We start from the raw sequence: 15,911 nt of genomic DNA on the forward strand, positions 1-15,911 counted from the left end.
AAAAAAAATGTGCAAAATGATGTAAAAATAAACTTTTTAATTAAAAATAAATAAATAAATAAATAAATAACTAGGTGTGACAGAGTGATACATCCCTGAAAAACACAATAAACATATTATATATAGGACCCACCATTATCTTACATACTACCTCTAATTTAAAAGATTGAATTAAATTATATTCATTAATCTATTTTAGATACAGCACACTACTATCACTTAAGAAAAAACAAAATTGATATTTAAAGCATTTCTATAGATACTGAAGATGTATGCTTGTACCATAACCGGACCTCTACAGGCAGCAATTAAGCATACAAACTGTCAGAGGTAATTAATATACTATCCATGATGAATATTTAATTCATGTCACAATACTTATGACTGAAAACTAAACAATACCAAGAAAAAGAAAATATACTTAAATAAATGATTTCAAGTGAATATAAGGCTGAAGTAAATTCTTAGCAGTATTGATCATAAAGACAACATTATATATCAGTCACATATCCAAGGGCATGCTGTCTGCCTTGATTAGCTGCAAGCAACTAACTGTAGGCTGATTGTATTTATGCTGCTTCTCAATGGAAGTGAAGTTCATAGCTTTGCATGTGATGGCATCTTGTCAGGCTATAAATAATAATTTTGAAACATAATTTTCATCTATCACTTCTACATTTTTACTTAAGACAACATAAGAGACCTGCTTACTCAAATGCACAAATACAGTTAATATGCACTTTCCAACTTTGCATGGGAATATTTTTGTTCTCTATAATGTATATTTAAGAAGCATTGAGGATTTTAATGAAATAGATGGCACTATTTTCTAAATCATGAAAGATTACTTCAAAGTTTAATTAAAGCTCCATTTTAATTACTATATTAATTTTAAGTACATTTTATTTTGGATAACAATAAGCATGTTTAAGTAAATTTATACACACACATAGACAGAACTCAATGTACAGAGTATTACCAATCTGAAGGCTAAGTAGAAAAAAATCCACCATTCAGAGATGGCCGAGATAAAATCACAATGATTTTAATCTCTCTAACAATATTTAAAATGTCTTACAAAATCATATCTCTTTTCCTCAAAATTATGCCTTCTGGTAGAATACCAAATTAGAAAACAAATCACATCTAAAAAAGATCTTTCAGTCTAAAACATTTCCAACATATCCAAGGAGACCAAAAATTTATGACATGGGACCCAAAAATAGAAATAGCTAGGGGGGGCAGGTTTAAAAGCACACAATGCTAGAAACGAGATCACCTGACTGCAAGAATCACAAGCTCACAATAATTTAAGAGAAAACACCTATTCAGAATTTTTTTAATAAAAAAATATAAGCAATAGAATTAAGTTAAAAAGTCAAAATGTAAAGTAGATACATTTTCAGAAATGGACATAAAAATTCCATCAATACTGTTACCACTAGGAACACTATATAACCATTATGTCAACCTTCGGATTTTAATTACCTCTTTAGAAGTTTAAAGGTATTAAATTTTAGTCTTAAATTCTTTAGAAAAAAATTATCTTCCTTTGAAATATTAGGTCTAGTAATGCTTCAAGCTTTAATAGTTACTGGAATAGAAAAAGAATGTAAGTCGTTATGACCTAATTTAATCTTTTCATGCCCTAATATAGATACTAAATTCAAAACATTTTCATCTACAGAAATCAATTACTGATAATACACTGTTATTTTTCTACTGGTAAATCAAAGAAGTACTTAATCACATATTATAACAACAAAGAAAATATAATTTCAAAATCTATTTATACACTAGCTAAGGACAAATGACTTCCATTTCCACTTGAAAAAGGCAAGAGCAAAGAACATTTCCACTAGCTACTCTCAAAAATAAGGGAAATGTGGCTGTAGAAGCCAATTCAGAAATCAATTTCCTATCATCTGCTAGAATATAACTCATGCTGTGCCCCTCCAATACCTACATTTTGTCACATGTATTGCTTTCTTTGCCACCTTGATATGTACGAAGCTGTTCCATGAAACCAGCATTTGGACATATGGAAGGCCTTGCATTTTTCACCAAAGAAAAAGCACTGGTAAAGGAGATGTCTTCTGAATTCATCAAGAAGCCTATTACAATGGCAGCAGCCCTGGAAACTCCTGCATTACAATGAACAAGAACTACTCCATTCTGCAAAAAGGTCAAACAAAAATCATTATTCACTTACGCAGGATTATTAAATTGATAGCACATCCTACACCAAACTTATAAAATAAAAATACTCATCTTATCAATTTGTTCAATTTATCAAAACACTTTGAAGATATATTTTATTCTCTAAAACACTATTATTAAGCTGAAGTAATTCAGTAATGTACACATAACAACATGTAACCTAATTGTTACATGTTCATAAGTGAGAGGAAAAAATGCAAGGATCATGGAAATAGAAGTAAAACCATAACAGTAAGCTCAAGAGAAAGCCAAAGACACTTCAGGTACACTGTGCTCCCAAAAAGAAACAGTCTACTGTTTTAAAAATCTATGTACACAATGATTTGCAAGGAAAAAGTATTCTACCCTTGGATCTACTTTATCCTGGAGGGAAGGAACAGTTATGAGGTAGTAAATGAGGACACGAAGAGCCTGAAACAATGTTAAGCGGAAAGGGTAATTAGATACCAGCATGAGGTCAAGAAATAAAATCGCTTCAGGTAACTTGCAAATGATACCTTAAAAGTGAAAAGGGACACAGAGCAAGGGTAGTGTGGATGGGGCAATATTGCATTAATAATGACCATGCAGAGCTGGTGAACAGTGTTCTTCTAGGATGGCTTAGCTCAGGCTTTTGAAAAGTTAGTGATCTAAGTGAAATTTAGTGAGGACACATACAGAATTAGATATTTTATGTACTTCAATTCCAATTCTTTAGATTAATCAAAATAGAAAGATGGAACAAGGGAATGAGAAAACAACACTTACTAAGGAAAACTATGCCTGAGGCAGCAATAATACATTGGATTTTTTTTATTTTTGAAGGGCAATTTTCTCAGGTTCATAAATCAGTTGGAAATTGCTTTTAGTATATCTGCAAGTGAATCTTGAATTTGCAGGTGAATCTCACTTCAAGAAAGCCAAAGGATTACTAAAAATGTAAATATTTTGAAAACTCATACTAAAAAAGATAGCCTCAAGTGTTTTCTATATATATATTTGTGACTCATTTCCAAATGTTAACTGTTTCTGTACAAAGCACAGATGTACACTCCACTTATATACAGTACAAATTATTTTTCACTATTTATTGTTCCAGCAAGAGTATATAAAGCCACTAATTCTCCTGGTTTTTGTATAAATTTTATATAAAACTCATTTTGAATAAACTTTTTACTCTAGCCCATTTTTGTGAGACGAAATATTCTAAAATTATAAGAGCTGGCTGAAACTGCTAATCAACTTCTTTTTACTTAAAACAAATTTGATATTCCAAAGAAAACTAAATAAGAGCCTTCAATGCCATTTTTAATATTTTCTGACTATATTCTAGTCATTTTGTCTGATCCATACATATAACTTTGAAAGTGAAAGCAGCTTTATGTTCAGTGTTACACACAGTACAGCCAGTTTCAGTGAGTGTTTAATAATGTTAATATGTTCTTCTTTCTTATATTCTTTACAAAAAAGTCACTTTTCTGTTGGTTTTTACAATCTTGAATTTATCTATTTATATTTTTATTATTCCATTGGGTATCACATAATCCTTGAAAGTATTTCCACGAGAATTACTGGCTTAATATTCTCTTGCTAGAACAATAGTGACAAATTATTCGTAAAGCAATTTTTCTTGGAACTTGCTGATCTCTGCTGGAAGCTTTTTGTTCCCTTCTTGATCAGGTTACCTCAGGCTCTACCTCTCTCTGAGTCAGATAAAGACAAGAGAAATATCTTGGTCATCTCTGCATGCATACTACATCATACAATTCTTGGCACATAGTAAATATTCCACAAGAGTTTGCCAAGTGAGTAAATTAGCTTAATTCTTCAATTCTGAGAGAGTTTTGTCAAAAATTCAAGTCACCATTTTGTTAAGGCCAGAGAATAAATATTATATTTCTCTTTTATACAGTTTGTTTTGTTTTCATATTGTTATGAATGAATAGTTATTTAACTAGACTACAAGCTCCTTGAGGACAGCATACCCCTCATATCTTCTCAGAATAAGTAACTGATATTTGTTGACAAATTAATTGGAGACCACATTGAAAATAAGTCCAAGCTAAAAGGCCTAGAAAAAAATATCAAACTACCAAGTGGTGTGAATAGGTTGGTTTTTATTTTACATGTATCTTTTCTATAGGTAACATGAAATAATTACATAATACTTTTAAAAAATCACATCTTCTAAAAAAATAGGATATATCACATACATGTTTTCATACTAATAAACATGAAAATAAAGGCAAAGCAAATTTAAGTCCTGAAATAAGTGTTGAGGCAATACAATAAATGCCTTTCTGTATTTCTGACAGCTTAGACAGAAACCTAACAAATGGTGATGAGGTGAAAATGGGGAAAGGACATAGAAACCAGAGTTTTGTAAGTATAGAGAGAAATGAAGAAGATAAAAACAATAAACTCGGGCCTAGAAAATTGGTTTTGAAATATGCAATTCATTGAATAATTACACTTAACAACTGTTGCATACACAATAGACAGAGTTAGGAAAAGATCTCTTCTAGAAGAAAATTCAAGAATTCTATTGCTAAAACTAAGTATGTATCACTCTAAATAAGAAAGAATTCAGGGTAAGGAAATATTGGCTGAGATTAGGATCCCAATATGACAAATAAAGCTTGAGAAATCAGGACATATTATGGAATTCTAACACATTTTCTATTCGTTACATTTTATACACCTTCTCAGATTGTCTTGGCACCTTTATCTTATGCATCCTCAGTTTGCTCCATCTCAGCTGCTACCTCTGTTGTCAACCTATTGAATTTTGTTTGCCCAAGAAGTCCTGGCTCTCCCCCAGTACTGCATTTGCGTAGACAGATATACCCTGAATTCTTGACTCTCCTGGTCATTCTGAATTTGAACAGAAAATATCAAACCACAGGACACTGTGTTTAGCTTTCAGGTGGCTGCTGAATGGGTGGAATGTTACAACCTGGAATTGTGGGATGTTACCTCTAGCTGGGTAAACTTTAGGTAGCCGAAAGTAGGTGGTGCTAAAAAGCTACACATACAAAATTTCTTCTTTTCCTCCTTCCCAGAATCTATATACTCTGTGCTCCGGATGTTTTAGAGCAAGTGAACCTCTGTCCTAGTCAGCTCATTGTGAAGTTGTGCTCAGCAGGGTAAACTCATCACCTACTATGGCTTCTCATCCTACCATGAGTTACTTTGCTTCTCACTTTCACTGCCTCAGGATGGTACCTTTCAAATGAACCTTTGGCTCATGTTTTGTTTTTTTGAAAACCCATGTGAGATGGATTTTTAATTATTATTATCCTTTCCCACATTTTACATAGCACATACACTGTTACATGCATATGGGTGATGTCTACATCTTCCCTTTACTATCTAAGGCATATGCTACATCTCCTTAGAGGAGCAGCTAATACAGAAACATTATCTTTTTTATTTTTAACATTATTTAAATGCCACAATGGAATGTTGAAATCTGGAGTCTGTAAAATTTTTCACAAAAGAACAGAGTGGCCAGTATCAGGCTCTTAAGTACCTTTCTCTTCTTTCATCCAAGTTCTGCTATTAAATCAAGTTGAATGATAAGATAGTGTTATATTTCCCAGTTAACCTAGCAAATGGCACCTAGGACAGTGCTGGGCACATAGTCACTCAGTAAATATTACTAAATGAAAGGAAAGAAGAAAAAAAAAGGGGAGGAGTGAAGGTGATCATTAGATGGAATTTAATTAAGTTGTATACTAATTTTAATGGCTCTGAGCCCTGAGGTGCTCCAGGAGAATTAACTTCTCTCTGAAAGGATTTCTACATTCCCATTTAGTGATCTCACATACATTTTGCAAGAATTATATATTGACTGAAAATATCATTTCAGAAGATAATTTTCAGTACTAGTCAACATAGAAGCCCTGGTGAAAGTGTTGTCTGGTTCCAGTACCAAAATTGAAGAATTATATTGTCTACAGGTCTTCTAAAATCAGAAATTTTATAGACAGTTTCTGATCAGCATTTCATACAATTTTAGTATGCAATATATATTTTGTTTTCAGTTTCCTAAAATTCTACTGCTAAAAATACACAGATTCACAATCCCTCACTAAGTCATGAAAATGAATGCATGTTAATCTTTATAAATACATCAGCAGGGCTACAGCAGATTGTATTCCATAGTCCACTTTATTATCTTGCAAACTGGTTAGAGGACAGATGGTTTTAAACCATCAAAGAAAATCTATGCATATACATAGGAAAATTAAGGAAGTGGTGAATTTTATCTTCTAACTTTCCTCAGACTCGCATAAGAAGATGAGAAACTGGCTTAGAATTAAAAATAAAAACTTTGTTGAGAAAAGAGAAAATGGTGAACTAAATTATTGTAGGAATAACAAAATACTGTTGGAGCAGACATCTCATAACAGTTCTTGAGATATCTGTCACAAAAAGAATAGAGACAGGGTAATGGAGTGATAATTTTAAATTTCTGTTTTTGTTGCCCTGTGAATCAAAACAAAACTTACCTTCAATTTTGCTTGTTCAATAAATTCAAAACATTCTGGAAAATAAGACAGGATATTGGTTTCAGGTAGATCCAGTATAGAAATGTTCTTATACAGAAAGTCACTGAGGAAAGCATTTTCAACTCCACATGCAACATTGAGAATATGAGTCACCTTAAAGAAAAAGAAAAATTATTTTTTTTAATTCTATGAATTATTAATAAGCCTGGTATTTTGAGATCTATAACAAGAATAATAAAAAATTTAAGGATGACTCACTTGAATGATACTTCCGCTGTGAACTCTTTTCTGACTACATCATCCTTCATCAGCAGTGCTCTCAGAACCTTTTACTATGGTACTATTACATATGGTCCTATTATAGCCTTACCACTTAGAGACTGACTCCCTCATGTAATAGAATCTGTAAGGTTAAGGACCGTGTTCAGCTTACCCACTGCTGTAAGTATTGTGACAAGTGAACTTAGCAAAGGAACTGTTTAAATCATCTCTTCAAAAAATCAGACTATCCACATAAAAATTCAAGTAGAGGAGTGTGTCAATTCACATAACTTCCCTTTTGATGATTACTTCCAACTTTCCCTTCATATTCTTTATTAATACAATGATTCTCAAGGATGGCTGCACATTAGAATCACCTGGTGAGCTTTTTAAAAATATCATTGTCACTGGGCCTCACATCCAGACATTCTGATGGATTAGTCTGGTTGAAAGGGGGGATGGTCACGAAGATTTTCTTTCATATGATCCACTTAAGCATTCAAGCATCTGTGCAATCGAACCCCTTTTGACAGTGCACCAAGCATGTGGAAGGAGCTATGTAGAAAGTCCATTAAGAGGATCCAAAAGCTAAAGAGATAAAAGATAAATGAGTCACTGTTTCCTGTCATAACAATGCCTCTCACTGTTCTAATTCTCTTATTCTTAATTTGGGACTTAAGTTTTGCCCCAGTACTTCCAAGTACTCTATAGATATTTTAAAGTATTTATCCAGCCCAGACCTACCTCTCTTGCTCCCACCACTGACAGGTATCGCTCCAGCATACCTCTGACAGGCATGGCTCCAGCATACCTCCCAGCAGCATGTCTGACTGTGCTTGGGTAGACAACTGACTGAAGATTATTGTTAGAAAAGACAGCCAGAATGATTCACAAACTTGAGACCTTCAAGATAGCCTTTTTCTATAAAGCACACCTACCAACCACCAAGCGAAAAAAATAAGTAGTTATGCAGGGAAGGACGGTGATACCAGTGGAAGAAAGGGCTGTGTCAGAGGGTATTCCATTCTGGCACAACCTCTTTGTTCTTGTGTCCCAGGGATTCCCCCTATATCATTATGCACATTCTCCTTCCTTGCTCAGGTTTCTGTAGTTTGAAACCAAAAGAGTGTTGATTAACCTACTGAGGAAACTAGGCCTCATAAAGAGAGTAATTTACTAACAGACCACTTTCTAACCTGTCTTATAAAAGAAAGAAAACAGGAAAGAACTGAAATGCATTGTTAGGAGAGATTGTCTAGGTGGCAGAAGACAGAAAGATGGGAAGAACATTTTTAGAAGGTGAAGTCTGAAATATCTTGCTTTCTCCAGTTAACTCTTATCTATGACAAGCGAGTCACTACCAATATACTCTTAGCCAGGATTATATGATTATGCCCTTAATTATATATTTTATAATGTGTATGTGCATGTTTTATATTTACAACTATATTCCGTATTCCCAAAAGACTAGGAACCAGGTCTGATCAGTTACTATATTTATATTTATACCTATATCTATATCTAGCTATAAATTGTTTTCCTTTCTCTCCCCCTATGATCACAGGATTATAGAAAAGACCAAATTAGAATCTTGGGAAAACATAATTAAAGGTAAAAGTGCTTTACAAATATTGTGGATTATGAGACTACCCAATGCCTGGTGGTTTAGCTGCCTAGAAATACAATGTGTATATGTCATCATTCAATAAAGTCATACTAAGTCACAGGTGGTGGTGGTGGTGGTGGTAGTAGTGGGGAATCTTAGCTAAAATCCATGTAGTTGTGAAGCATACTTCCAAAATGCAGTTACAGAGGTCCTAACGATGATTGCTCTTGGGATTCCCATCATATAGGGGATAATAAGACAATCTCTTTATAGAGCACTTACTATGTAATGGACAAACAAGTTATTATGCACTTAATCCTCATATTTAGGGATTATTTCTATTTTAGTAACATTTAATTTTTTGAACTGGCTTAAAAATCAAAACATTGTAAAAAGGAAATATTTTAAAATCTTGCTTTCATTCTATCTCTATCCATTCCATTATCTCCCAACCTAATAGTAATTCTTGCATATTCTTTCAGAGTATCTTTATGTAAAGATTTAATATACTCCCTTTCTTACACAAAGACAGTGTTCTCCCACAGTCTATTTAAATATGCTTTGGTGATCTTTTCATCTCATTATATAGAGAGGCTTTTTTTTTTTTTTGCACACTTTTTACAGCTATGTAGTATTCTTTACTGTGGGTGTGATATTTTTCATTTTACCAACTTCCTACTGATGGGCACTTGGATTGCTTCCATTAACTTGCTATTTTAAACAGTGCTGCAATAGATAATTTAGAATGTTTTACATTATACTTATTTTCCATGTTTATAGTGCTTTATTGGACACACACTGGTCTCAATGAGTATTTCATAAATAAAGCAACATAAAATCTTATCTAAACATTAAAATGAAATTCCTAGAAAACTTTAAGAAATGATTCTCCATGAGAGAATTTCTATTAAGTACTTAAATCCTATGTCGTCCCTTTTAAATGTGTCATGCATTTAAATCAATAGTTTCGTTTTGCAGCAGCTTTAATTTTTTTTAAGAAACTCTCTATTTCACTGCATAATTTAGCCTGTCTTCCTCCAGGCATCTAACAATTGTGTGTACACTGATAGGAAGATCTTGGTTCAGATCACCACTCTGAAACTGAATTTCAACTAGTATATCATAAGAGGAGACAGATAATAAAACATTATCAGTGAATAAATTTATCAGGCTTCTATTCATTTTTTCCCTGCAAAATATTCATTTACTAGTGTAAACAATATTTTTGAAACTTGCTCTATTTATGCTAGAAAATTGAATCTATTGGGTTTCTATTAGGAAGTGTTTTATTCTCATTCCTTTATTCAATTCCAGCACAGTATCTCTTATTGTCAGGCAGAAATTATTTTAAAAACAAGGAGAGTCAAGCTTAAACACAAGCAAGTTGACAAGTTAACATATATTTGTTAATGAGACAGTAGTTATTGCCTTGGAGAAATTAATTGCAAGTGTTTATCACATAAAATTTTCAGCTTTAAGTCAATCAAAATTTTTTCTTAGAGCTGTGGGCAACAAAGATAAGTAGAGAAGCTCACTAATCCTTTAAAAGTTTGTTTACTACAAAATAGAAACGTTAAGTGCTATGGGGGAATAACAAAGGGTTATGAGATCAGAAGGAAGGGCTAGATAACTGAACTTGTTACCCGCTGAGAGGCTTCACATTTGCTATTCTCTCAGAGTAAAGTGCTCTTCCACTGATTGAAGCACAGCTGAGTCAGTATTAAGGTCTCAGTTGAAATCTGAGACCATCAAAAAGGCCTACTATGATATATACTTTTCCTACTCATTCATTCATGGCCTTATTTTGATGCGATCAAAATCATATTCTCATGTCAGAGTATCATTATTTTAACAGGAAGGTCATTACTGCTTGCTCATTTCTGTACCTCCTATACCTAAAAAAGGGGCTTAGCATCCATTTTTCTTGTAGATGAGTAATATGGTTACATTCTTTTGTCTTTTCCAAATTGCTCCTTTTCCACCCTCCAGTAAAAATACTTGAGGGTTCATATAAACTGATTATTCCTTTTACCCCTTCTATTCCTTGGGTACCTGACTTATATGGCAGATTCCTACCCCAAGTTCTACCATTTTCCTGGGTGACATCAATTTAATTTGGGTTTATCAACTGATAAACTAATTGAAGTTTATCAAATTCATGATGGGTTTATAAGTTTCCTGACTGCCTCTTGCACTTCAATCATACTCCTATGAGGCCAATTTCCAAACTGTCCTCTTTCTAATACCATTAATTTAGGCACCCTGCTCTTATCTCTCCAGTTCTTTTAAATCAGTACAAGAACTGTAACAGGGTGGTCTCTAAGAAAAGGGGAAGTTCCAGGTTCCCTGTCCCACCCAGAAGGAGGGTGGAGCTGAACAGAGAAAAAGGAAAGAAGAGAAGAAATCAGAAGAGAAGAAAAGAAGGGAGCTGGATGGAGAACAAGGAGTCCTTAGGAAGCCACATGGAGCAGCAAGCACGTGATGAAGAAACTGTGTTTGTTTCCTGACTCTGGACTGGTTAAGGCAGATGTGGGAGATATACCTGTAGGGAGGTGACTATGGCAGTGTTTATATTGATTTTGATTTTTCTCTTCCTCCCAGAATTATCTGGTCATTTCTAAAGACCCTTTTCCATGGGTCCCGGCCAGAAGGTGCTTTAGTCTTGTGGCAGGCTTTCAGGCCTTGCTTTGGGCCAATCCCTTTTGGGTTGACTTTTGCCCACAAGGGAATGGGTAGCTTCAGGTGTTTGATTTAGAAGTTATACTTTGTGTTCCATATTGTATATTTACTGTATTAAAGTCCCTTTTCATTGAAGATTTATATGTTTTGTCTTGACAAAGCGGTTGGCAGAACCCACAGACAGGCAACCCAATTCACATTGGGGTGTCCTGTAACAGGCTGGGGTAACCTGTAACCTTACAAGTACCATTAATGCCTTCATCTTTCTATTATCTTTTTATTTTAGCTTAGCTTTACTTCCTAAGCTTACATTTCATGGTCCACCCCTCCTTTTTTATTCAGCATAGAGGACACAGCCCACCTTCCCAGCACTTGTTTGATAAAAGTTCCTTCTATATTCAGACTTCTAAGCAATCTCACCTCGCTCACTCCATCATATAGGAACTTGCACATCTTATCATCAAATTTAACTACTTTGCCTAGAGCAGCACCCACTCTGCCTTATTACAAAGAATAATGTGCTCCCACATCTTTAATTAGATTCATTCTGGTACCTGTTTGAGGTGCCTCTTTCTTGGCACTTCCTTCAATATCACTTCCAGCAGAAAAACTTCCCCACCCTCCTATACCCAATCCACCCCAACTCAACACAATCTAACAAAATATGGCTTAAGTGCACCGTTTCCTATACACTAAAATAACATGTTGCACTATCCCATCACAGAACACAATTCACTGTACTGTAGTTGTTTTTCTTATGTGCCTTTTCTCCTGCTCTGCCCTTCAATCATAAGCTTTATGTGCATAAGAACCTCTAGCATTCTTGTAAGCAGAGCATTCCAGGTATGTAAAACAGTGCTTAACAAAATAGTAGATTTATTTTGAATAAATGCTGAAGTAAGCCATAAACACATCAGTGTTGGGAGTGGAAGTGAGACAAATGGCATTAGGAAGAAGTAGTATGAGCTGGAACAAGGGCAGAGGGGAAAGTCTACAGCACAGAGAGTAACTTAAGAAACAAAAGAAGCCTTGATTCCAATGTCAGAATCATGAGGATACATGAAGAGAGGCTGAGAGAAGACAGATTACAAATCAACATATTTTAATTAAGTGTAATAATGTTCACAATCAATGATTGCCAATTAAACTCTAAATTGGACCATTAGTTTTTTTTGTAAATATAGCAATGAGAATGGTGCTAGACAACATACATGGTACCAGAAGCTTTTATTTTTACCTTATGCTTCTTCAGCATATCCAGATCATGAGCAACATCTTGTGAACCTGTAAGAAATAGCTTGTATCACTTTGAACATAAAAATAATCATTCTTTTTAAATACAATTTTATAACAATCCTATTAGTATGTAAAAAATTTACATCTTAGGAATATTCATCAAAAATATTCATCCTGTATATATCTACACATATACATATACACACATACACATATATGGGTTCTGAATATGTATGTGTGCATGTGTGTGTGTGTGTGTGTGTACACAGACTCTGAAACCCTACTTTTATGAGTTTGTACTAAAAGTCCTGTGTGTTGCAACAATTAGCATAATACAAACATCAAAATAAAAAACAAAACAAGTAAAAAAAAAATCCAAAGCTCAATAATAAGGCATTGGGTTAAATAAAAGATGGTATAATTATGTAATGAAATGTAGACAGCATTTTTAAACAATAAGTATAAAATAATATTTATGGTTTGGAAACATATTCTCAATATATTAGGTGATAAGGATGGAATACAAAATAGTATTATTCATTTTTGTAAAAATAAAACATACATACATACATATATATATATATATATATATATACACACATACACATATGCTTTAAAATGGACAGAAAGTATATAGAAGAAAATGTTAACAGTGGGATCGCAAGTAATTTCTTCTTTATGCTCACTTGTATTTTGTACAATAAGTCTCTATTTCCTTTGTAAATTATAAAAGAATATAAAAAACACACACCCATAAAATGATTTAGTGCCACTGGCTTGGGAAAACTCAGGAGCTCAGAGCAGACAATGCTGGTCTATAGAATTCCACCCACATGGTGAACACCACCAGGGTTGTAGCTTTTGTGTTTTCTTTCTATCAAAGTTAACTTTCCCACAGTTGGAAAATGATTTTAACTAATAAGCAACTTAATACGTAAGAATAAAGTGAGCTATGTAATTGAAAAAAATGTAACACTTGTTATTGAAAGATTTCAAGTATTTTACTTTCTTAGATTTTATGTCCATAAACAATGTTTTTCTTACTTCACCTATCTGGGAAATCATCCAGCTTCTATAAAGTGATTTTAGGTAAAAAATTAGCAAGTACACTAGTTGATGAATAGTTTCTTGGTAATACAAACCTCACAGAGCCCTTACTGAGTCTACATTCCACCTGTTTTATTTTAATAGTGGTCTGTTAAAATATTAACATTTATTAATTTTGGATTGTAGATACACAACTGTCTGTTTTATTGTTGTCTGCAATCTTCTATGCATTTGAAGCACTTTTTTTTTTTTTTAAATAAAAATCCTAGCCATGACTCAGGGGGAAAATGGATTGAAATAAACTAATCGAAATTTGGTGGTTACACATGCATAGCATGTTTTAAAAGTTTATTTATCTATTTAAGAGAGCAAAAAGCAATGATATATGACTTAAATGAATTTCTTTCCTTTATTTCCCACTATACTGTGATGAACATATTTATCATTTATATATAAATGCTTTGATCATTTCCATTAAACACACACACAAGCACCAAACAGAACAGGTCAATTACATTTCAGAGCTGGTGACCATATTTTGAAGATGACTCCCAATATATTGACATAAAATAAATTTAATATTCTTCAGTCCAAACAAAACGTACCTGTATATTCTGCCTTTCTGGAAAAGTAAGAAAATTACCTGAGTGTTAATAGTGTGGGGTAGCAATTTTAGTCAGCACAAATAGACTTCAGGTAATTGGCATGTGTTTTTCAACTAATATTTGGAGCATTCAGTTAAAGTTAATTCCCTCTAAATCCTAAATATAAATAACAGTTTTTCTCCAAGCTTAAGTGGTTTTGTGATGCAGTCTTGTATTAAACTCTTATTAGAAAAACACTTAGGTGGACCCAGAAGCTTATTTCACTAAAAGAAATAAACTCTGTAAATCACATACTATGATTTCAAAAAGGTACTATCCTTTTTTTTTTTTAAAGATGTATTTATTTATTCATACAGAACTGGGGTACAGGCCAGAGATGCAGGGGTGGTGAGAGGATTCACCAGAGACAGAGTGGGGAGCAGAACAGGCAGATAGACGAAGTACACTGCTGAGGGGAGCAGCGGGCGGGTCAGGAGAGGTCTGCCACGCCATGTGGTCTCCTCCGGGGGCAGGCGGGAATCGAACTCATGCGGAAGTGGCTTAAGCTTCTTTGTGCAGTGCTTTAACCCGCTGCGCCACCAGGGAGGGCCGGTACTATCCTTTTATATATTATATTAACTGACATCAGAAAACAATTATCAATTTTAAGAATTTGATGATTTTAACAATGGCTATACGAAACTATACTTAACAATGGTTAAAACTCATACAGCCAAATAGCAAGTTAATTTTGCTATATAATAATTAAAAAAATAATAAAACATGGATGCATAAAGATACAAATAAGCTTTACAGTTATATTTTATTGATACTTACAAATCACTACCATTTATTATTCTCATCAAAAATTATTATGAAAATGTTACAAATAAGTAATTAGTTTAGAAAGAATATATGTTACATATCACTAGAGTTTAGACTAACAATAAGTTCAATGTTTTGCAACCATGGCATATATATCATTAAAAAAATAGGCTACATAACATCTCCAGAATCCTGTTTCTAACTTGCAGACATATTTTAATGAAAATGTCAATATACAAATTCTGAGGTAACATGTTTAATTTACAATCATTTTCATCATTACAAAATAAACAAAAAGTTAATAACTAAAAAGGAAATACATGATATTCTAAACAGAAATGTTTTATTTAAGAAAACTCGTGGATATGCATAAAAGAGTGGATATGTATAAATGTGTAGAAGAGCATGAATTATTACAAAAGTAACAAAACGGTTGTGTAAAAATTGTACCAAACAGTTATATCAATTGAATACATTATCTGTGTCCCCAAAATATTAAGATAGCACTTTCTAGATCTCAGAAACCCACCATAACCATTATAAAGGGTCCCAAGCTTTCCACCTGGAATAGGAGATTTCAAAATGCTTCCTGTCATGATCAATATAGCAACGGGTAAGTCCACATTTTCACTATCCACAAAAAATGATACTATTTTTATCAGTCATGCTGTATTTAAGAAAATTCCTAGTGATTTTTGTTGTAAAAATACAAATTGCATTATCTAGGAAAAACATGATACCCAAGATCGTTTATCAACCCATGGTTCAAAGACCTATGTAAAATTTTTGAAATGTAGCTGCTTGCTTAAATCTATAAACTAAAGACAGACTACATTTTACAACTCTTCATTACCACAAACAAAAATTAATTTGTATGTAATACTGGGTGGAATCTATGCTATTTTAAGGTGAAGGTAGCTCTTCAAATTAACCTAGAAACAATCATCATGTCCAGAGAGA

At 33.3% G+C, this 15,911-nt stretch overlaps 1 protein-coding gene across 1 annotated transcript in view; it reads right to left on the reverse strand.

The window, feature by feature from the left end:
* Window positions 1-872: 872 nt before the first annotated feature.
* The window catches only part of DUSP19 (dual specificity phosphatase 19), a 17,870-nt gene continuing 2,831 nt past the window's right edge, over window positions 873-15,911 (reverse strand). The window contains exons 2-4 of the mRNA XM_004674847.2: window positions 12,497-12,543; window positions 6,714-6,866; window positions 873-2,175 (exon numbers count right to left, since the gene is read on the reverse strand). Of these exons, the coding sequence (XP_004674904.1) occupies window positions 1,963-2,175; window positions 6,714-6,866; window positions 12,497-12,543 (413 nt within the window). The 3' untranslated portion in view covers window positions 873-1,962. The remainder of the gene's footprint in view (window positions 2,176-6,713; window positions 6,867-12,496; window positions 12,544-15,911) is intronic.

This window comes from Condylura cristata, unplaced genomic scaffold, assembly GCF_000260355.1.
Source record: "Condylura cristata isolate star-nosed mole 26May11 unplaced genomic scaffold, ConCri1.0 scaffold00002, whole genome shotgun sequence".
Classification (NCBI taxonomy): Eukaryota; Metazoa; Chordata; class Mammalia; order Eulipotyphla; family Talpidae; genus Condylura; species Condylura cristata.